The sequence below is a fragment of the Podarcis vaucheri genome (genome assembly GCF_965113315.1).
Source record: "Podarcis vaucheri genome assembly, chromosome: 12".
NCBI classification, from domain to species: Eukaryota; Metazoa; Chordata; class Lepidosauria; order Squamata; family Lacertidae; genus Podarcis; species Podarcis vaucheri.
In genome coordinates, this window is record NC_138750.1 from 54562757 (window position 1) to 54586694 (window position 23938).

The 23938-nt window shown below is 46.6% G+C and overlaps 1 protein-coding gene across 2 annotated transcripts in view; it reads left to right on the forward strand.

Moving 5' to 3' along the window:
• The window catches only part of ACVR2B (activin A receptor type 2B), a 137637-nt gene that overhangs the window by 91178 nt on the left and 22521 nt on the right, over nt 1-23938 (forward strand). For both annotated transcript variants that reach the window (XM_082192479.1, XM_082192478.1), the window contains exons 2-5: nt 4759-4966; nt 12204-12313; nt 17740-17891; nt 20581-20724. In XM_082192479.1, coding sequence (XP_082048605.1) covers nt 4759-4966; nt 12204-12313; nt 17740-17891; nt 20581-20724 — 614 coding nt within the window. The remainder of the gene's footprint in view (nt 1-4758; nt 4967-12203; nt 12314-17739; nt 17892-20580; nt 20725-23938) is intronic.

The following is a 23938-nucleotide window of genomic DNA, read 5'->3' on the forward strand; positions in this document are numbered from 1 at the left end:
AATATGTCTTGCCCCAACACGGCAACTAGACATTCCGTTTTGGTTACTGCAACCTTGGTTTAAGGAGCCATTTGGCGTCTAGCTCTTACGGATCTTAAGTTTCTAACATTGGCTGGGTCCTCATGGCAGTGGGGCAAAAACTGAGAACGTTAAAAAAAAGGCTTAGTGGTTCAGGAATGGGATGTTCACCGCCTTACCACCACCTGTGTCCCTCATCTTATTCTTACACGGATATGTTGCTACAAATGACAACTTATTTCCTCAGCCTGTATTGGAATCTGTGCTAAAACATGGAATCCCCTTTTACTTTCCCAATGACTTAACCAGAAGTTTGGATTTGCCATATTTGACTTCAAGTGTGTTTTTGCGACCCTCACCTCCTGTTCATTTGGTGATGGCTCTTTCATGTGTCTCACCTCTGATCTGCAGAACAAGATGTGGTGAAAAGCTCCCCAAAGCTGAAAGAAGCTTTCCAAAGGCTGCTCAATGAGTTTCCTTGCAGAATGGAGACTGGAACCCCAGACTTCCCAGTCCAAAAGCATTGCATACTTTAGCAGGCCGCCATAATGTCACATGGAAGCTTTTCCCCGCACTCCTCACTTGGTGGTCTCTCTTTCTTGGCTTAAGCCATGTTCAGCAACTGAATACAGTATCCTAAATCCTTTGTTGTTTGGTGGTGGTTGGGAATACTTCGTAAAAAAAGAAGCAGCAAGCCCTTTTAATAAAAAAAGTATTGAGATTGTTCAAAGAAATAGAATCTTCACTTCATCCTCCCACCAGTGTGAGCTAGTCATAATGTGTCCTTTTAAACACATTCTCTGCATCTCAAGGCCTGCCTTTTATTAGCAGCTTGGGAAAAAGAAATGTAATAAAGGCCTTATTCCTTTTAAATAATTTCATTGTCTCCAATTGCTTTTATCTCATTCTATGCCCTTTTAAAATGTGGGGTTTTGGGGGGGAGGGTTGGGTTGTTTTTTTTATTTTGATTATATATTTTGTGGTTTTATATTTTGATTTTGTTCTGTGAACCGCCCTGAGACCTCTGGGTATAGGGCGGTATATAAAATGAATGAATGAATGAAGCTGAAAAGGGGAGGGAGAAAGTAGTTTTGCTATAGAGGGCAAAGCTTGCCACAAAACCACCCTGTGTGCGGGAACTTAAGGCACAAAACGATTAAAAGAAAATTATCCTTAACCGTTTTCTGAGAGGTGCACCCTTTCTGAAAGAAAGCGTGTTAAAACCTTGGATATGCAAGTAAATAAATAAATCCCAGTTAATTATGTGCTTCGTGAAATAGCAACATACAAAGATAGAGGAGACTCTTGTCAACAGCAAAGATATCGTTACCTTTGTAAAAAACCTTTTGTACTATTTTTGGGTAGGATGCTGATGGCATCCTTGCTCACGCTGACATGGCGATAGTATCACAGAATTGTCAGGTTGGTGGAGGGACCACAAGGGTCATTCCAACCCCTTTGCAATGCAGGAATCTTTTGCCCAATGTGGGGTCTGAACCCACAACCCTGGAGCCATTTCCCTGCTACCAGTGCTGGCCCAGGACATGGTGCATCCTGACGCAGAGCCCAAACGGTGCTGTGCTTCCGATAGGGCCAGCTTATTAAAAAAAAAAAGTCTTGCTGCACCTTTCAGACACCAGCTGGTGCCTTCACCCGTCACTTCCTCATGGCCAGCTTTAGCTACTGCAAACCATGAGCATCATATGCCAGGGTTAACTGAATACATAGGTACAAGCTTGCATCTGAGTCCCTGCGAGACAGAGGGGCTGGGGAAGCCCTAGCAGAATCTATGATGGTCAGCCAGTTTTAACGAGAGCAAATTTGTGTCCATAGTCTCAGTTGAAAGGCCCTGTTTCACAGTTTGTGAACACCGAGGCTCAGAGATATACAACTTGCTCATGGATCAGGCAAGTTTAAGTGTGTGAGACCAAAGCCTTCTCCTTGTTGTTGTTGCTAGCATTCCAAAATTGGGAGTTATAGACTACTTAGCTGATTTACCTACCAAAAGATCCTGATCTGCTTTCTGCCAGCCCTGGGTGGAGGCTGTGCCTTGGAAAAATGCAGAAAACAGGAAGGTTGTCAGAGGCTGGAACGGTACATTAGCGCCTTGGAAAGCTCTCTCTACTTTCCCTATGATGAGCTGCAAGAGAATAAATAATGCAAGGCAAGGAGATAGATGCAAATTTGTGTAGTTTTCACGGGCTGCAGGGTTCTGCCTCCCTTGACAGCACACTTGGGGTTTCGTGGCTCAGGATTCTGAATTTTAGCTCAGGTTTATATATAGATCTAATGAACATCCTCCGACTCAGAGAAAAGGATTTCCCCATGATTGGGGGGGGGGAAGGCTGCTGTATTGACTGAAGGGGTGGTGAAGCATTGCCTGTAGATTCTGACCCTGCTGCAGCTTTTTTCTGACATTGAACACATTTTTAAAGCTTGCATTTCAGTGGCAGAGTATGTTGCCTGCATTTTGCCTGCATTTGCATGCAGAAGGTCTCGGGGTCAATTCCAGGCACCTATATTATCTGCCTTGAAAACCCTGGAGAGCCACTGTTAGTCAGCATAGAATACTGAACTTGGATGCACATTGGTCTCACTCAGCAGAAGGCAGCATTCTCTGCTCCTAAATCTCCAGCAGTCTTTTGCATGGCTTCCCAAGCACACGGGAGCTTTGACCTGATACCCCGACTCCTGAACATCTGACAGCAGGGTGGCCTCTCCTTTTGACTGAAGGACAAAGTGGGATAATACCACGGTTGCCAGATGTCTGATTAAGGAAGCTGTAGCTGTTGCTGTACATCCCCCCAAATAGCACAGCATAATGGATACCGTTTGCCAGGGAATATTACAGCCCCATTGAACTTGCATCATAAATATGCAGTTTCTTATTACAGTTCTGAATCGGGATTTGGCAACATGGGTTCGCTAGATGGACCGCGGACCAGTTTGAATGTTGCTATATTAAACTTTTCTTTAAAAATCACAATGGGAGCAGCCCTCCCAAGGAGAATGCCAAGCAATTAAAAAACAACAACCCAGGAATTTCAAAGCCACACGCTCTTTCTTGACCCGCATCTATTTGAAATTGGATAAGCTCTGCAAACATTTTTGTCAATCGGGTCTCTGCAGCACTCAGCCAATCCTAGTCCATGCTCTCAACGAAGTGCATTCTTTGTAGCTAGCCTGGAAAACAATGCAATCCCTAATTTGAGCATCTTGGCTTTTAATTTAATATTAGTGGTAAGGAAGAGCAGTGGTGGAGTATGCGTATTTCTATACTACCTACTTTTTGCTTAATCATTTGCAGTTGTTTTTTTGTGAACAGAGGAGGAGAAATGGTGGGTGGCCTCTGTGTGTGCGCTGCAGCTTTCAACATTTGTGCGTTGTTGGAACTGTAAGGTTTGTGCGTGTTTCTAGGTTTGAGATAAGTGTTGAGGTTTTGCATCCCTGTTTTTCTTCAGATTGAAAAAACAACGCAGTGTGTCTGTTTGTTTGGCTGCCGTGAAACCGCTGGCGAGCAGAATCTTCTGTTTTGGTGAACGTTGTATGTGCAGTTTGTGCAAAGGACACCTTATTAAATACGTACGGAAGAGGCTCATGCTATTTATTTCTGAAACTTATAGCGCCTCATCATGTTTCCTCTGTAGTAGGAAGCTGTGGTAGGTGGGGAGGAGTTGGTGGTGTCAATAGTTAAACCCCTTAGGCTTCATCACACTTTGGTTGGGCAGAATATTGCATGTACATTTTCCTTCTCAGTAAGCCATTTGGGAAGCCTTCATACCTTTAAAAAAACCCTAGCACCCCAGAGGACCTGGAGCAGACATAGGCAAACTCCGGCACTCCCGATGTTTGGGACTACAGTTCCCATCATCCCTTACCACTGGTCCTGTTAGCTAGGGATGATGGGAGTTGTAGTCCCCAACATCTGGAGGGCCAAGTTTGCCTATGCCTGACCTGGAGGCAGAACTTAAACGTCCTCCTCTCTGTCACTGGCTCCTTGTGTGGTGTTGGGTACGATGGGGGCAGCCAACTAGCCATGGCTTATAGCAGAGCTGAAACAATAGCCAAGCAGCACTGTAGAAAATGTATTATTCCGTAAGTGTTCAAGGATTACAAAAAATGATGCATCAGATGAAGCGAACTTTAGTGTTCTGGTATGGCTGTCTTGTCCCTCTTGCTAAGCATGTGGTAGTGAAGGCACATACCCGGGCGCTGTTGTCATTAAACGACGTCCATTTTGCTTCTTAAGGTCCATGAATAATCATAGTAAACTTAGGTCCTGGGCCCTAAGGAAGTTAGATTATCCTCCACCAGGCTCCGACCTGGTGGAATGCTCTGTCCCACGACACCAAGGCCCTGCAGGATTTAACTCCCTTCCGCAGGGCCTGTAAGACAGAGCTATTCCACCTGGCTTTCAATTTGAACCTGGCCTGATCTTTTGTTCCCCTTCCTTCTCTCCCCCTTCCCTTTTTGTGAAGATTGTCTACTCTGGGATCCCACAGCTGGTTCTCCCCTGGTCTCCTCACTGGCCCAAGTGGGACTAATTTAGCCAGCTAGCCTTGGTGGATCATCTAATGTTTTTATTGGATGGATTTTTGATTCTTGATTTTATTGTTATTTACGTTTTATACCGGCAAGTGTTTTTTGGTAGCATCAATTAAGTGTTTTAAATTTCCTGAACCGGGAAGGGCAGGGTATAAATAAAAAAATATTATTTATTATTATTTTCCTCCCCTGCAGGGCCAGGCCACGGTGAGGCCGAGACCCGGGAATGCATCTATTACAATGCCAACTGGGAGCTGGAAAAGACCAACCAGAGCGGGGTGGAGCGCTGTGAAGGGGAGAAGGACAAACGCCTCCATTGCTACGCATCCTGGAGAAACAACTCCGGCTCCATCGAACTGGTGAAGAAAGGGTGCTGGCTTGATGACTTCAACTGCTACGACAGGTGAGAGGGCACAGGCAGAACCAGGGAGCAGCAGCACACTCCTCGCTCCTCCTTACATGTGCGCCCTTGCCCTCCAGTCCATGGAGCTTGGAGCTTCAGCCATGAAGTCGCTCAGGCTGGGAGCTTTGTTTATAGCAGCTGGAAGCCCCATGCCCAGGTCGGGGAGGCTCCTCCCTCTTTTCATCTGCAGGGCCACGTGTCAGCGCTGGGCGGGGCCAGAGGCAAAAGGGGCGGGGCAATGAATGCAAATTTTGCCATCCACCCTACACAACCACTTGAGTTTTCAGAGTGGCTGAAACACTTTTTTATCCAGTGCTGTTGTTGTTTAGGCATGTCCGACTCTTTGTGACCCCCTGGACCAGAACACGCCAGGCACTCCTGTCTTCCGCTGCCTCCCGCAGTTTGGTCAAAGCCATGTTGGTAGCTTTGAGAACACCGTCTAACCATCTTGTCCTCTGTCGTTCCCTTCTCCTTGTGCCCTTCATCTTTCCCAACATCAGGGTCTTTTCCAGGGAGTCTTCTCTTCTCATGAGGTAGCCAAAGTATTGGAGCCTCAGCTTCATGATCTGTCCTTCCAGTGAGCACTCAGGGCTGATTTCCTTGAGAATGGATCGGTTTGATCTTCTTGCAGTCCATGGGACTCTCAAGAGTCTCCTCCAGCACCATAATTCAAAAGCATCAATTCTTTGGCGATCAGTCTTCTTTATGGTCCAGCTCTCACTTCCATACATCACCACTGGGAAAACCATAGCTTTAACTCTACGGGCCTTATTTTTCTAGAAAAAGAGGTGCTGGAACTCAACATGAACACCTCCTTTGTTCTCTTATAATGGCAATGGCGCCCACCTGAGAGGTGCCAGCACTGAGTTCTGGCGAGGAAAAAAAAGCCCTGGTAGTATCCATTGAAATGGACTGGTTTTCAAAAGAAAAGAAAAAAATCTTTTAAAATACTTTTTTATTTGCTAATAATTTAAAGAACAAAAGACAAACAAAAAAATACCAGCCAGCTGAGATCTACAATTCTTACTATATTAACTGCAACTTGACAATTCCGTTCATTACATTCACAGTTAGTTAATTTCCAAATACACACACACAAACCCCATCTCAGCTGGAGACTACAGCTATACGTGTCCACTCAGAAATAAGCCACAATGACTTTAAGAAGAATTATTCCTAGATAAGAGTGTTTAGGGTTGTAGTCTCAGCCTGTTCCTGCTGACATCTGAGGAAGAGCTGTGGCTGAGCGGTTGATCACCTGCTTTGCAAGCAGAAGGTGCCAGGTTCAGTCCCCGGCTTCTCCAGGTAAGGCTGGGAATGTCCTCTGCCTGAAACCTGGCAGAGCCTCTGCCAGTCCGTGTAGGCAATAGTGAGCTCGATGGACCATTGGTCTAACTCTGTATAAGGTAGTTCCCTCTGTTCCTGCAGTTTCTCTTATCTTCCTAGGGCTTAAGCGTTCTCTTCCCCCGCCCTGCTTTTTTCTGCAATTCATTCATTTCCTATTTCTGCATTGCATCTGTTAGCCAGCGATGTTGCTCTCAACCCCCCCACCCCGCACGTCCCCCTTTTTTTTAAAAAAAATCTTCCTAATTTAGTTTATGTTCCTTGTCATTTCTTTGCCTTGCTCAGCCTTCTAAATTGCTGTTCGGCAGTTAGCAGATCAGCCATGCTACAAGATCTCCCTCTCGGAGTCTTTTTCTCCTCCTGCTCCTACAGAAACCAGAAATTTCTCCAGTTGGCATTACCACTCTTAGACTTCCCTTCCTCTTCCCAGTCTCGTAGGGTGTGGTGGTGAGATGGGTCTTTGCTTCTCATCTTTTGACCGGTATAATGTCCTTTATTTCCCCCACACCTCCTGCCATTATTCCCCCCCCCCCCATTTCAAGCTTTGCACTGCTGCGTATTTCTTGGTCGCCTTTAATTTATGGATTGCTGCGATAGGTGGTTTTTTTATTCGTGTAGCGCACCTAGTATATGAATTGCTTCTATAAATGGGAATAAATTATGATGACGGCGAGTAATCTAACGCCAGCATCTATTGTTGCCACTCCTGCTTGGCGTACCCTCCTCTAAAAGGGATCCCATGAGAATGGGGGGGGGGGCAGGGAGAACATGCAAGCCTCCAGATGTTGCTGGACTCCAACTCCCATCAGCCCTATGCAGCATGGCCAGTGGGCAGGGATCATGGGAGTTGTAGTCAAGCAAGTCTGAAAGAGCCACGGTTTCCTTATCCCTCTTAATAAATGACCCAAACTCCTCCCCTCTATACAGGGGCGTACTTTGCTAACAGGCTTTGAGCAAGGACCAACAGTGTGACGCGGCAGCTAAAAAAGCCAATGCAATTCTGGGCTGCATCAATAGGAGTATAGCATCTAGATCAAGGGAAGTAATAGTGCCACTGTATTCTGCTCTGGTCAGACCTCACCTAGAATCATAGAATCATAGAGTTGGAAAAGACCACAAGGGCCATCGAGTCCAACCCCCTGCCAAGCAGGAAACACCATCAGAGCACTCCTGACATATGGTTGTCAAGCCTCTGCTTAAAGACCTCGAAAGTAGGAGACTCCACCACACTCCTTGGCAGCAAATTCCACTGTCGAGTACTGTGTCCAGTTCTGGGCACCACAGTTCAAGAAGGACACTGACAAACTGGAACGTGTCCAGAGGAGGGCAACCAAAATGGTCAAAGGCCTGGAAACGATGCCTTATGAGGAACGGCTAAGGGAGCTGGGCATGTTTAGCCTGGAGAAGAGGAGGTTAAGGGGTGATATGATAGCCATGTTCAAATATATAAAAGGATGTCACATAGAGGAGGGAGAAAGGTTGTTTTCTGCTGCTCCGGAGAAGCGGACACGGAGCAATGGATCCAAACTACAAGAAAGAAGATTCCACCTAAACATTAGGAAGAACTTCCTGACAGTAAGAGCTGTTCGACAGTGGAATTTGCTGCCAAGGAGTGTGGTGGAGTCTCCTACTTTGGAGGTCTTTAAGCAGAGGCTTGACAACCATATGTCAGGAGTGCTCTGATGGTGTTTCCTGCTTGGCAGGGGGTTGGACTCAATGGCCCTTGTGGTCTCTTCCAACTCTTCTATGATTCTATGATTCTAAGGACAAAATTTGGTCCACCCCCTTCGATATTTCTCATTTTTACAATAATTACTATTGACTATTATTTTGCTCCCCTTCAGCTCAGCACCCTATGCAGGGGAACCGCCCGCATCGCCTTAAATCCGGCGCTGCTTTATGACATCACTTCCTGTTGGCTGGCCTCTCCCCGCCCTTGGAAGCACAAGTGCTCAAAAAGCCCAATTTGCCACGTAACCGGGGAACCTTATACTAAAGTAGCTGCAATTAGTTTACTAGCCTGCCCCATCAAATTATCCCATGCCCGAAAACCAGCAGAAAGTTCGCAAAACACCTGGAGACTGGGGACCAGAGAGGGTTGGGATAGAGGAAGGAAGGAATACTCCCATCTTTTCAGCAACAAGGAGCAGTTTTATTCTACATGACTGCAGGCCTGTTAAATCCCATCTTTTCAACTCCTTTAATTTGGTGTATCTACATATAAGAGCAAACGTTAAAGGCCTGCTTTTCTTCGCAGTTGTGAAATCCAGGAAGCTAAGGAGCTTCTGGGTGTTTTCACACAGTAAATGCTCGATAATTTCTGGCGTGCCCTGAGAAATGTTCTGTACAATTACGTGGAGAGCAGCGTGTTCTTCCGAGAGCCATGTGCTGCAGAAAAGGAGAACTTAGTCATTCGGAGCTGCCTACTGGAGCAGAAAAACACACTTAGCCAGGGTGATAATGGCCCTGCTTTTAGAGTGGCTGTTTTCATTCTGCCTTCCCAGCACACCTGTTCACACATACACAGGCATTGTATCTTGTCCCTTATCCCTTGATTACTCAAGTTTTTGCTTACTGTCAGCCAAAGGCTTTGGAAGACGTCTGAAATGTATTGAGGGCTTTCTCCCCTGGCCAGTATTGTATTAGGGTATGCTTCTAACAATAACTGAAAGTGGAGGACTATAACTAATAGAAGAGAAACAATTCCTAGGAGCCCATGAAGCAGTCCAACACACTGTAGGTCAGTCAAAACATTGGCCTATCTAGCTTAGTACTGTCTACACTGACTGGTAGCAGTTTCTCAGGGTTTTGGGCAGGGAATCTTTTTCCCAGCCCTACCTGGAGGTGCTGGGAATCGAACCTGTGAACCTCCTGGTCGCAAAGCAGATTATCTGCCACTGAGCTACCCTGAGTTTGCCCTCTCCTTTTGGGAAGTGACGCAGACTGAGCCCTCAGGAAAAGATGGACAATGAGAATGGGAGGAAGATAGGTGGGATGAACATTTAATGATGATAGGATCGTAGAGTTGAAAGGGACCCCCAAAGCTTGTTTATCCTACCCAACTGCAATGCAGGAATCCCAACTAAATTATCCATGGCAGATGGCCATCCATCTTCTGCTTAAAAACCTCCAAGGAAGGAGAGTTCACCACCTCCCAAGGGAGGACCGTTCCACTGCCAAACAGCTCTTGCGGTCAGAAAGTTCTTCCTGACGTTTAGTCAAAATCTCCTTTCTTGTAACTTGAAGCCGTTGGTTTGGAAGTCGTTGGTTCGAAAGCCATCGGTTCTCCTGCCTCCAGAGCAGGAGAAAACAAGCTTGCTCCATCCTTCGTGTGACAGCCCGTCAGATATTTGAAGATTGCTACCATATCTCCCTCTCGGTCTCCTCTTTTCCATGCTAAATATGCCCAGCTCCTTCAACCGTTCCTCATACGGCTTGGTTTCCGGAACTTTGATCATCTTGGTCACCTGCCTCTGCACACGTTATTATTTAATTAAATAAATAAAAATAATAGTCAGGGATTGATCCCGGGACCTTCTGCGTTCAAGTCAGATACTTTGCCACTATGCTATGGTCCATGTAATCCAGGCTTCCTCAAAGTTGGCCCTCCAGACATTTTGAGACTACAATTCCCATGATCCCTTACCACTGGTCCCGCTAGCTAGGGATCATGGGAGATGCAGGCCAAAAACATCTGGAGGGCTGAGTTTGAGGAAGCCTAATATAATCAGTAGCCACTGACTGAATCCTCTTTGGAAGTTATGCAAAGAGAAAAAAAGGAAAAGTAAACAAGGGAAAACAAATCTTTTAAAAAAGGACAGAGGGCATTGCAGGGAAATTTGTTGGCATGTAGCTTCCGTTACAGACAGCTTGAGGTAGATACCCAAGGTTTCTGTTCTCTTCTCTTCGTTCTCCCTTTCCATCAGTACAGAGCTCCTGGAGCCAACTGCAATTCCTATGTGAGGCATCGGCCACAAGTGTGAGCAGCTATTTGTGCAAATGAATCGACGGGCATAACTTATAAATGAGCTCAGAGCTTGCTGCCTGATAAGCTGCGGCTCACTGCTCGATAGCATCACACAGGAAGCAGTTGCCACAAATCATTCTCCCTTATCACATTGGCTCAGATCATCGCTTGACCAGGGGAAGCAGGTCAGACTGCTGCAGAAGAAGGAAAATCTGTGGTTCGGAAAGATCGTAAAGTAATTTTTGCTTCCCTGAAGGGTTTAGTCCATACACTTCCAAAAGCAACCATTGATAAGTGGAAGGGTTGGTGCAGTGTTGTTAAGTAGCATCTTAAGATAGGACAACGGGACGCGGGTTGCGCTGTGGGTTAAACCGCAGAGCCTAGGACTTGCCGATCAGAAGGTCGGCGGTTCGAATGCCTGCGACGGGGTGAGCTCCCGTCGCTCGGTCCCTGCTCCTGCCAACCAAGCAGTTCGAAAGCACACCAAAGGGCAAGTAGATAAATAGGTACCGCTCTGGCGGGAAGGTAAATGGCGTTTCCGTGCACTGCTCTAGTTCGCCAGAAGTGGCTTAGTCATGCTGGCCACATGACCTGGAAGCTGTATGCCGGCTCCCTCAGCCAATAAAGCAAGATGAGCACCACAGCCCCAGAGTCAGTCACGACTGGACCTAATGGTCAGGGCTCCCTTTACCTTTTTAATTTGAAGCAGAGGACGGCAACCGCCTTCATACAGGTGCGGTTTAATTGTGGCAATGCTGTGCTGGCAGGCATTTGCTGGCATCATTTACAGGTGGATTTGGTGCAATTTGCCACAAAAGAGAAGACTCATTGCCAGCAAAGTCCCACCTGTAAATTACTGCTTTTTTTTAAAAAAGCAAGCAAACCCCCAAACCGCTGCTCATGGTGTCTTAACTTTGGGAAATGTTCTAATGGCACCATGAAAGAAGCCGTTAAACAGCCATGGCCGCCTCGTGTCCCTTACCCCTCTGCACATGCCTCTGGGGGAGAAACATGGGGGCAGGTGGCCTTTTTAGGTAGCTTATGTCGGAAATCAAGCCTTTATCAGGAGAAACTGGCAACTCTCCCAGGCAGCCGGCTTGGTGTCCTGTTGACCTCCCTGTCTGCTTTCCCGGCAAGATCCAGGCAGAGGTCGTGATAGGCGATCCTTCTCAGCATGAGAAGAACACACCACTCTTTCCTGCCCCCCCAGGCAGGGGAAAGAGATAGACAGAAACGTATTTACATGCCTTTATTTCTGTCTTTGCAGCATTACAGAAAACATGACTGCTCTCTTCAAACTCCAACAGCCGAGAGTCAAACTCCTCCTGTACTTCCTGTACAGCTCATATTACACTCTGAGCTAATTCCGGTGCCCTCTGCACTGTGAATTGACTGTCCCTCTGTTTCCCACAGAACAGTCCCAACATTCCCATTATGTTTTACTTTCATGCTAGCAGTAGCTCGCGGCTGCATTGCTTCAATATCGTAACAGCTTAGCCCTGGCCTTTCATCTCGTAATAACATTGCTGCAGTGGCTCTGTGTGGTGCTGGAAAAGTTCCTTGTCCCTTCTGCCTGTTTCCTTTGAAATGCAAGGGGGAAGCAACGTGTGGGCATGTATATGTTCTCAAAGCGCAAGGATATTGGAGCAAAACTTGTATATTGAGGCTATACCTTTAAGAGTTTTAACTCACCCTTCTGCAAAGTTACTGTGTGCGTAAAGGGCTCTTGAGATCTCATGCGGCGAGCTTTCTGCCTCCTTATAACAAAAGGTTCGGTGGATTGGCAAAATACAGCAGAAAGCCGGCATTAAATAGGATAAAGACAATTCATTGTGCACCTTTCTTCTGAGAGCAATATAAGAATCCACTGACTTTTATCTTATTTTCTTTTGTGTTGTCTTGCTGTATATATTTATATATATATAGGCAGGAATGTGTGGCCACAGAAGAGAGCCCACAAGTGTTTTTCTGCTGCTGCGAAGGAAACTACTGCAATGAGAAGTTCACTCACCTACCCGAAGTTACTGGCCCAGAAGGTGAGGCTTTTGTTTATCCGGAACAAAACTCTTTGTATTGGAAGCTGACTTCAGTGGGTTTCTGCTAACCTTGAATTCCTGGCTCGGCAATAGAACACGGAACCTAATTAGAGCAGTGGCATTTCATATTGCAGAGTCGAGGGGTCCTCAAAAATTTTAAGTTTCTACAGAATGTTGCTTAGTTGTTTCCCGGTCTTCTGGGTGAAGTGAATTGCACGCTGTTCTCTCTCCACCCGTGAAGCAAAAGAAATGCGCTCCTTTTCTCCCTGGCAGGATTTCTGGGGCGCATCACTGCAGGCAGAGCGCTTGTGGGAAGGGAATGAGATAGTCTGGTTTGCACAGTTTTAGCTAAGTATCTCAATTAGCTCTTGGCCAAATGGCAGCTGGCATGGTAAGTAGTGGTGCTGAGGAAGAGGGAAAGCTGCTGAATAGCGATCTGTTGATTCATCTGGCTCAGGGTGGTCTACTCTCACCCCCAGGGGGCAGCCCAGAGTTTCAGGCAGGGGTCCCTCCCAGTCCTACCCAGATATGCTGGGGATCGAACCCACAACCTTCTGCTTCCTAGGCAGGTGTTCTGCCGCTGAGCCACGGCCCTCCCCCAGTGCAGAGGCTAGACTTGGGCAAGCCAGGTTTTCAAACCCAGAACCAGCTTGGCCAAATAATCAGGTGACTTGGAGTGTGGTGGAGTCTCCTTCTTTGGAGGTCTTTAAGCAGAGGCTTGACATCCATATGTCAGGAGTGCTCTGATGGTGTTTCCTGCTTGGCAGGGGGTTGGACTCGATGGCCCTTGTGGTCTCTTCCAACTCTATGAAGCAAACAAGAATTCAAAACCAGAATCTCTGTTAAAAGCCAAATCCAATCCAAGCGGCAGAAAGCGAGCAAGGACACGGACAGAAAGCTAGAGCAAGGTGCATTGTGATATTTCCCCCCTTTCAAAATAACGCTTTGTAACATGTAACGACAAAGCCAACCCAATTGAAATGCAGGAGGGGGGAAATAATTTATTTTCTTCCTTCGGTTTTGTTTTTTTTTTGCTGAATCAGATTGGAGGTAAACAAATGAGTCAGTAATTCCTTTCCCCCCTGCGTTGATACTGCACGGATGGATCCAGTAGCATTCAGACCATTTGAGAGCAACACATTATAGTCCTTTTGAAGTGCTTAAAAAAAAAAAAAAAAAGGTCTCCAAGGTGAAACTTTGCATTAGCAGCACCCTTAAAACTCGGGGCACTTAAACTCATCTAGCAATGTAACTGTGAAAAACACCAAGAGCAAAAGCGTCCATCTGTATGCAAGATAAAGGCCTGTACTGACGCAGACTCGGGTAGAAAAAAATCTTCACCTGAAAGATCGGTGGGGAAAGGAAGCTCTTCAGCATACGCCAGAAAGTGGACAGAGAGACAGCGCCTGTCTGAGATGTAATGGGAAGGAATTCCAAAAGGTTGCGCCCTCACCGAATAGGAGATGGTCTCTACAAGGAGGTCCTCCCCTCCAGAGTATAGTGATCAATATGAAGGGCAAGACCATCTTTTGAGTATCCTGGTCCCAGGCAGTACAATGCTTCTTTGTACACTGGTATCAGCACCTTGGACCTAGTCAGGTGGTTCCTTGGAAGCTATTCCCGACTGAAAGCTTAGTCATGATGGCTGCATTCTGCCTCCACTGTTGGAGACAGCATGGCCCTGGGTGATAGTTGATGGGGATCACAGGCAGGGAGAGAGCTGTTGTGCTCCGGTTCTGCTGGTGGGCTTCCCAGAGGCATCTGGTTGGGCACAGAGGACAGGATGCCGGGCGCAGCTGGCTCTGCCCTTAAGCAGACTGAGGAGGATGCCTCAGGCAGCAGAAGCCCCTAGGGTGGCAGCCCCGTGGGTGCCCTGCTGCCAGCGTAGAAGCGCCGCCAGCACCGGCTAAAATCACACCCGAAATTGCTCAGATCGGGCACAGTCTCTCCCGAAATTGCAGAAGTGTGGGCAGACAAGCAGGGCCGGTGGGAGCAGGTATGGTGGGAGGGACAGGGCAGGAGAAAGTGACGCTGCTCCTTTCTCCTCAGGTGGCAAAGCAGGACGTGCCACCTAGGATGGCCCATTGGCCCAATATGGCAGCACTCTTTTTATCTTCTCTAACTTGAGGTATGGGACGCGGGTGGTGCTGTGGGTTAAGCCACAGAGCCTAGGGCTTGCTGATCAGAAGGTCGGCGGTTCGAATCCCTGCGATGTGGTGAGCTCCCGTTGCTCAGTCCCTGCTCCTGCCAACCTAGCAGTTCGAAAGCACATCAAAGTGCAAGTAGATAAATAGGTACCACTCCGGCGGGAAGGTAAACGACGTTTCCGTGCACTGCTCTGGTTCACCAGAAGCGGCTTAGTCATGCTGGCCACATGACCCGGAATCTGTACGCCGGTTCCCTCGGCCAATAAAGCGAGATGAGCGTCGCAACCCCAGAGTCGTCCGCGACTGGACCTAATGGTCAGATGTCCCTTTACCTTTAACTTGAGGTAATGGTGTGTAGTGACTGGAAGGGGCGATGCAACATATTTGCATGTTGAGGGTTTCATGCAGAAATCACCCACGGAATTTGTGCCACAATCAGACCTGAGGAGTCTGATAGGCCCACGTATGGCCATGAATCTTCTCAGGGCATTGATGAGGCTGGAGGTGTCCCATGAACTCAAGGACCTTGATTTGGGCAGCACAGATACTCAAACACGTCAAGAGAACTGCCCAACGCTTACTGTTAGCTTGACCTCCCCTTGTCTTGTGTGTAACCACACTCCAAGGTCCGAAGACGTTGAGGCCCACATTGGTGAAAGGTGGTTCACTGCACAAAAGCAGCTCAGAGCAGTTTACTCCTAGTAGCAGCAGAATCGGTGCCTCGGGATCCAGAGTGGGAATCTGATTGGCGATCGATCTAAGATGAGGGTGATGGAGAGCGGCAACCTGTGCAGCTGCTGCCTCTTCTTTCAAGGTACGAAGCTTAGCTTCCTGCACCGCAGCTTCTCTCCTCAAGACTTCTTCCTTCTTGGCAAACTCGACGCGCTTTCCCGCAGCTGCTGCCTCCTCCTTTGTGAGGGTTACTTCATCTGCCATACGTGATGCTCTGGATGGATAAGACGATCTGTTGGCGTAAGAGTGGGAGTGAGAGCTCCCTGTTAGCGAGGAGCGGCGAGAACAAGGAGAGTGTTTGTGCTGTGAGGAGTGGCGTCCTGAAGTGACTACTGACAAACTTGAGATGGAGCTGGAGTAAGACCTTAACAGTAGAGAAGCCTCGGCCACTGCCTTGAGAATGCGGCTTTGGCTCATCAGCTGACATGTCAGCCTCTGTGAGAAGCAGTGCTTCTTGTTCCTTTATGCCAGGCATGTCCAAAGTCTGTTTCGGGGGCCTAATCTGGCCCTGTGGCAGTTTATTTCCTGAGGTAAAATCCTAAAAAACAACAACTTCAACCCTAAAAGCTCAACAACTTCAGAAAAAAGCTCAACAACTTTGGTCGGTCCTTTGGTCAGCCCTCATTTGGACATCACTGCTTTATGCGCTTCTCCAAAGTGTTCATGGCCTCATGGAAAGTGGAGTCCTTCTGGCCGTTAACCTGCTTGAAATGCAGCCACTCATCGCAGGTATCACTGGGGTGTAGTTGCGCAAAAATGGCGGAGAGGCAATCTGTGTAAGATGTCCATTGCACCAGGCGTTTGGCCAAGTGGGTCCTCTGGTGAGGCATATTCTCCAGGAGTGTTGCACCATCAGTCTCCAGAACGTCCTTCTGCAGCCTCTGTCAAGCCGCCTTAGCTGATTTGCCTTCTGTTCCTCTAAGGTAGCTCTCATTTTGGGGGTCAGCTTCCTAAGTCTGTTTTGACCTGAAGACCCTGTGTCACCATTAGTTGTATCAGAAGCTACTTCCTGTCTCTTCCCCTGTTTGGTTGTGTTCTCAGAATGGTCTCCCGTTTTCTTTAAGAATCTGGTTCAAATACACTTAAAATTGGCAGGCTGCGGTACCAGAACTCAACATTAGATGAGGTGTGGCTTTCTCTGGAGGGTTTTATTCCTGTAATCTTTCAGTTTAGCTGTTTGAGAAGGTATGTGGGCTTTGCAGTGGAGAATTAGCACTTCAATGGAATTGCAGTGGAGAAGGCTTGCTGGGTGAGGAGAGTTAATGAGTTGCATAAGTTTGCAGAGTTGCTAGGAAAAGCAGGGTGCACTTTTCTTCAATGCAGAGCATAGGCAGGGAGAATCCCAGGGCTAGGGAGCTTGCAGGCTGATACTTTGAGAAGATTGTTTGCATTTGTAAACTGCTCTGGGAGACCAACAGGGCTGGTTTCACATGCACAAAGGGAAGGCTGATTTGTAAACCACTTTCAGTTGCAAATTCTTGTTAGGGAGAAAGAGAGCGCATCATTCATTCGTCCTTACTGTTCTGTCTGGAGATTTCTCTCTCTTTGTGGATAGCAGTGGCGTAGCGTGGGTTGTCAGCACCCGGGGCAAGGCAAGTAATTTGCGCCCCCTAACCCGTGGATTTGCGCCCCCTAACCCCCAGATGTTGCGCCCGGTGCGGCCGGCCCCCCCTGCACCCCCCACGCTACACCACTGGTGGATAGTATTAAGAAAACTCCACAAAGCTCTCATACAAAGATTTATTGAAGATAATTGAGGCACATGTAGAAATATTGCTTGCATTCCAATAGGCTGTTCTATGGCTCTGAATGAAGTTTTCTGTGGAGCTCTGTAAGGACAAAGTGAGTTTGCCCTTCTTGTTGGACTTTGCCATAACTAGGCTGTCACTAGATTACAAAGGAGAAAGGGAGGCTTCTTCCCGCTCTGGCCAGAGCCAATAGGAGGGAGGTATTTTCCTGCTTTCTGGCAGAGCCAATAGAAAGTAGACTATTGGTGTGCCTACATTTCCCAACCTGCCTTGGGGTCTCAAAAGGGGGACAAGGCACTATCTTTTCTTAAAGGGGCAGCATTGTTATTCCTTCAACCTAATACTAATACGCAGATTTGCTATCACTAAATAACTGACCCCTGTGCGGGCAGAACAGGGTGTGGGTGTGTGAGGGAAAACAGATCAAAGAGGTGCATTAACAAAAAAAAAAACGCATTGTAATAAACTCCTATACAGTCTTATATAAATTTATATAGTGTTATTATCCTATTAATGCATGCAGATATTAATAGCCTATTACATTCTGTATAAACTCAAATCCCCACTCAGCCATATGTGACCGTGGAGGCAGCCAACTGTCTCTCAGCCTAGCCTCACAGGGTTGTTTTGGGGGTATTAACGCAATAAACAAATTAAAATAAATTAAGAACCAAACTCCAACCAGGGTGATGGAATTCTGCCTTGGGATGCTGGAGCGAACGGTCATTTCGTCTTAAGCGGCAAGACAATTCTTACCCTGTCTGGGATCCTTACTGTTCCTTCCCTCCTCTTCCTGCAGTGGTCTATGAGCCTCCGCCGCCAAGCCTCTCGCTGCTCAACATTCTGGTTTACTCTCTGCTTCCCATCATTGCCCTCTCCATCGCCATCCTCCTTGCCTTCTGGATGTACCGTCACCGCAAGCCCCCCTACGGGCACGTCGACATCAGTGAGGTAGGCGAGAAGCAAGGGGCACCTGGGAAACTAAGGGTGGTTTCAGGCGGCTAAGCATTTGCAGAAACCGCTTCTGCAAACGGGATTTAGAAAGGGAGAGCTGGGCAGATAAACAGGGGAGAAGCTGCTGATTCTCCTGGCGCAATAGCCGGTTCTTGCTGTGGAATCTGTGGCGCGACAGTCTTCAGCCACGTGGTTTTCTTTTCTGGTTGCCCAACAGCTGGTTGCTGTTGTGCAACTTGTTGCGTAAGTATCTTTAGTAATGTACTTGCCTTTCCACTTGCGCAGCAATGTTTTGACCGCGCAATAAGCACTCTGCAAAGCGCCTTTAACTTAGTGCAATCCCATAAATACAGGCTGTTTACCTCCTGAGAACCAGATGCTGGGGAGAAACAAGAGAAAGAAACTGTCCCTTTGAGCACCGTTTGTGAGCTTCCCAGAGGTGTCTTAACTGGCTACTATTTGGCTGGATGGTGGATTAAACGGACCTTTCCACCCAGTTTGTTCTGTGTTGTTGTTGTTGTTTTAAAAAAAACCACACAAAACAAAATGGCTCCCCGTACTCTGTTTCAAACGTAATTAGGGAAGGCAGGGCGGTTTAGGTATGGCCAAGAAAAAGTGTCATAGTCACCACAAAACAACTTTGAATATCTCATACAGAATATTACTTTTTAAAAGTTCTGTGACTGTTGGGTGAAAAGTTGCTTGAGTTTGCACTGGCCTCATTTTCCTGTTGAATTAATACTTTTAGTTAGGATAATGTGTGACGCTAAAGCCAGTCAACTGAAACACTGGAAGGAAATATTTCTTTTATTTCTTTTCATTGTTTTCTTTACTGAATCATATTTTTGAGGTTCAGAAACAAGTCACTGCCATTCCTCAGCATTGAAAGTGTACATTTAAGCGTTAAGGCATATTAGTCCTTTTCAAATGCATTGTGATAAAAACTTACCAAGGTCAGACTTTGTATTCGTAGAGCCCTTATAGTTTGGAGACTTGGGCAAATTACATTTTTAGCTTCTTAAAACAACCACGTGTTTGATGTAGGCATGCAACAATCAGATATCTTCCAAGTATGTCTCATGTGTACATTCACCATGGGGCTGAGATTGGCTGCAGCTCCCCCATTCAATGTAGCTGTAGCGGCAAAAACTTGGGTTTGCTTTTACATAACGTGCGAAACGAACTTCGATGTAAATAGCGAATGTAAGGAATGGCATTGAGTAAAACAGAAGTGGTGGCCCATTTTACCTGCCTTTCCTGCTCCCCACCTTGAGGAAGTGGGCCACTAATTCTGTTTTACTTGAAGCCTTTCCTTACATCCTCTATTTACCTCTGAGTAAGTCCTGAGTAGGGGATGCTGGTGGCGCTGTGGGTTAAACCACAGAGCCTAGGACTTGCCGATTAGAAGGTCGGCGGTTCGAATCCCCGCGATGGGGTGAGCTCCCTTTGCTCAGTCCTTGCTCCTGCCAACCTAGCAGTTTGAAAGCACCTCAAAGTGCAAGTAGATAAATAGGTACCGCTCCGGTGGGAAGATAAACGGCGTTTCCGTGTGCTGCTCTGGTTCGCCAGAAATGGCTTAGTCATGCTGGCCACATGACCCAGAAGCTGTACGCCGGCTACCACGGCCAATAAAGCGAGATGAGTGCCGCAACCCCAGAGTCGGTCACAACTGGACCTAATGGTCAGGGGTCCCTTTACCTTTACCTTTAAGTCCTGAGTAAGCTTCCTGGGAATAGGAGAGCCCCTCGCCTACTTTTATGTCACCAGGCCTAGGCTGGAAGACCTAAGAGATGCTTCTCCCGGTTTGAAATTGAAGAGACTGCCTGTAGGATCCTTGGGAATCCTCTAATTTTATCCTGGGGGAGGCATCTGGCAAGCCAGCATTAGTTCATTAGTTCGTTCTATACCTCAACCAGCCTGGATAAGGGAATAGGATACACACAATAATTACCAAAATAATTATACATTCTTTATCCATCTTCTGAGAAAAATACAAAACCTTGTGCAAAGCCACAGAAACTTGCAAACTACCCGGTCTAAGATGAACTTACAATGTCTGATTTCAATAGATTTTTCAAATGTTTAACTCAGTCTTTTGTTTTCTTTATTTTTTTTTAGGCAAGTTCATGAAGATACCAACAAAAGGTAAGTTTGGTGTATTTCACAATACCAAGAGACGGTAGTGAAGTTGCAGATGGATGTTAATGAAGTTGTAGACAGGAGTTTTGCACCTGTTTTGCCCTGGCAGTCCAAGTACAACTTCACAAGCATCTCTCGGTATTGTGAACAACACCGAACTTATCTTTTGTTGGTATCTTCATGAACTTGCCTAAAAAGATAAAGAAAACAAAAGACTGAGTTAAGCATTTGAAAAATCTATTGAAATCAGACATTGTAAGTTCATCTTAGACTGGGTAGTTTGCAAGTTTCTGCGGCTTTGCACAAGGTTATGTATTTTTCTCAGAAGATGGATAAAGAATGTATAATTATTGTGTGTATATTAGTCGCCAACGTGTTGCATGAGTCGTACTACTTCTAACAGCAGCACAGGTTGCATTTTTCTAGCATTATTGGGTTAGGGAAAAGGCACGATAGAGCTCACACCCACATTTGGTCATACTTGAAGCAAAAATGTCCCCAACTTCCAACTTGTCTATCTATATCATCTCCCACATCTTGTTTTCAGGACCCGGGTCTGCCACCCCCTTCTCCGTTGGTTGGACTTAAACCCTTGCAGCTGTTGGAGATCAAGGCTAGGGGCCGCTTTGGCTGTGTCTGGAAAGCTCAGCTGATGAATGACTACGTGGCAGTCAAAATCTTCCCCATACAGGTGAGTGCCAGGACTGTACCTGCCATTCAGAATTACTTGCTTCCCAATGGCTGCTTGGAGCAGGGAGTCCAAATATATTATCATTGGATTGTAGAGTTGGAAGGGACCACGAGGATCACCCCCCTGCAATGCCCGCCTCTTGTTGGTAACTGATTTTTAACCGGAGCCCCATTTTTAATTGAGCGACCATTTGTAGGGTCAGAAATACTGGCACACCTGGAGACCGTATGGGCTGTTTCAAACTTCAAGCCAAGTGTCTGGAAACCTGTGGCTCCCCAGATGCTATTTTTATTCAATTCCCATCCGCTCCAGCCACATGGCCCAATGGCCAGGGCATGATGGGAATTGTAGTCCAACACCGTATGGAGGCCCAGACTTTCTACGAGTCTCGTATTCCTTCTCCTTTGGGTTGGTTTGCTGCTTCTTTGTTTCTTGATGTAGACCATAGATCATAGGCTCATTGGAGTTAGAAGGGGCCCTGAGGATCATCCAGTCCAGCCCCCTGCAATTTCGGGAATATTCAGCTTTCCCATACAGAGATCAAACTTGCAACCTTGGTGCTATCAGCACCACACTTTGGTATGGTTGTCCCCAATGTACTCTTGGTTTATTTTGCATTGTACGCTGCCACGAGCAATTATAATGGAGAGACACAATATAAAACACTGTGGGTTGGTGGAGAATTAAAAGTCACATTAAAAAGATATTGGGGTATGAAATCCCCACAATGTCAGTGGTTCCTGAACTTTCACCCTTTGGGCCGCTTGAAAATCACTGAGGGTCTTAGTGAACCATTTGATGGTTTTTCCGCCTGTATTGCAGCTAGATGCTGTATGGTTTTAAATTGTATTTTTATTGCTTCTTTTATTTCTTATGTATTGTGTTTCATACCATTCAAATTCCAGCGTAGTAAAATGCAATACAAGAAATGAAAGATGCAATAAAAGATGCAATTAAAAATCAATAGGAAGAATATAACGCATTGGATGTGTCGTCTCCCGTCTTCAACCACAAATCTGCGGAGACACCATGGAGCGCCTGAACGAAGGACTACAGTGGGGAATGCTCCCCCCTTCCCAACATCTCGTGTTCTTTTTGCTAAGTTATGTGGGTGGATTGGTCAGTGAGACCAGACCACAGGTCTCTTACATGCATGCTGCACACAGAACACTTTGTGAGAAAATGTGGAGACTGACCAGCACGTAGGTGTGGAAACTATAGGAATCTGGCTGGTGCCAGCAGCAAGTTGCCAGTTTATTTTTTATTACCGTATTTTTTGCTCTATAAGACTCACTTTTTCCCTCCTAAAAAGTAAGGGGAAATGTGTGTGCGTCTTATGTAGCGAATGCAGGCTTCGCAGCTATCCCAGAAGCCAGAACAGCAAGAGGGATCGCTGCTTTCGTTGCGCAGCGATCCCTCTTGTTGTTCTGGCTTCTGAGATTCAGAATATTTTTTTTCTTGTTTTCCTCCTCCAAAAACTAGGTGCGTCGTCTTATAGAGCAAAAAAATATGGTATATACGGGTCTGATTTGGGTAAAACTCAGGATTCTCTGTTACTACGTAATGCAGTGTCTATTTAATGCCATCCTCCTTGAGCTACATAGATTTAAATCAGTAAGAAAATGGCTAAGGTGCATAGAAGATGGGGTGCCCTTGGAGCTGGGAGGTCTACCCCATAAGCAAATGTAGAACTCCTTCAATTCTTGGGCCTCCAGGTTGGCTATCTGCTGCGAGAAAGGGGGCGGCATTTGGCACCCTCGCTGGACACAAAAGTTCAAGGGCTCCCACCTCATTTATCTCGTTAGCAAACTCCACCTCCCGCAGGGCTTGCCGTTTATGAGCTGGGCTGATAACCACACATTGACATCTGCAGGGCAGTTTCGCTTGAGTTCAGACGTTACATATTTCTGTTTCGCTAGTGATATGAAAGAACCTTGCTCTGCAGCACCCAAAAGACCTCGGGACGGATCTCGTGGCAGAGCCAAACTAGACAAGGCTCCATGCTTTCAATAAGCAGTTGTGTGAATGGGGTTTTAAGAAGTAAATAGCAACTGCCCTCCCCTCTTCCCCCAGTTCAGATAGAGACCCTGGCTGGTGAGGTGGTGTGCCATAGAAGCTTTGCAGGAAACACACACACACACACACACACACACACACACACACCAATGCTTGCTACTTGCATTTATGCCAAAGGGGGATTTTCTACCCATGCAAAGAGGGATCACAGGCTGAGTGGGAAACTCCTGTGCTTGCCATTACCTTTTAAAAAACCATCTGCACAATGGTCAATTGCAAAAGTGGCGTATCATCTCCACTGTGGTTCCATTGTAAATCTGAGCTGATCAAGTGTTTTGTGATTAGCAGAGATGGCTCTGTTTTTAAAAAAACAGCTTTGGGAGACCTCTAGGCATTCCACCCCCACAAGCACCCCCACACCCACTTTGTGTATTAAAGCTTTGGCCCAGGGCTGAAAGCAAATAGCCTGTTTTAAATTGCTGTTTGTACCTAGAAAATCAGTGACTCATTTATCTACGAACAGCACTTACCTTCTGCATAATTAACAATGTTTTCTTGGTTGTTTCTTTTTGGGTTTTTTCTAAATGGGCACTCCTCTGAAATGTCCACACTTCTTTTCTGTTCTGGAAACAGGACGGAACAGTGTGCCACGTTGGCACTGTAGAGAAAATACTTGGTGCTTAGACGTTGGTGCCCTTTTGCTCCTCCCTCATAAGTCAGAAAACTGCAGTCGGCCTTAGCTTGGCGATGTGTGAATCAGGAAACTCCGATTCACAGCTTCCGAACGAGACAGTTTAGAGTGATCTTACAAATCCTGGCTTGCTTAGAAGCCATTAACCATAGTTCCAAGGTTGAATGTCACAGGAAACACTGGTTAGCTGTGGCTTATTAGTTTGTTTTCCCACTTGTGCAAAGGACGCCTACAGTTTGTGGGCACCCAAGTTTTTAAAGAGTTGCAAGCAAAGCTACTTTCTGCTCATGCAACAAACTTCTGATTGTGCAACAGAACCTCCTCCTGTAGCCCCACCCCACGCCCCTCAAAGTCTGATCCAGAAGTTTGGGGAAATGCCCAGAGTGGATCTGGTGGGGGCAGGCAGAAAGAATCAGAGAAAATCCTTTCGCACAGGTGGAATTCTGTTTACGCAGCACTGGAAGCACTCCTAATCCAGAATTTGATTGTGTGCACCATTGCCAGATT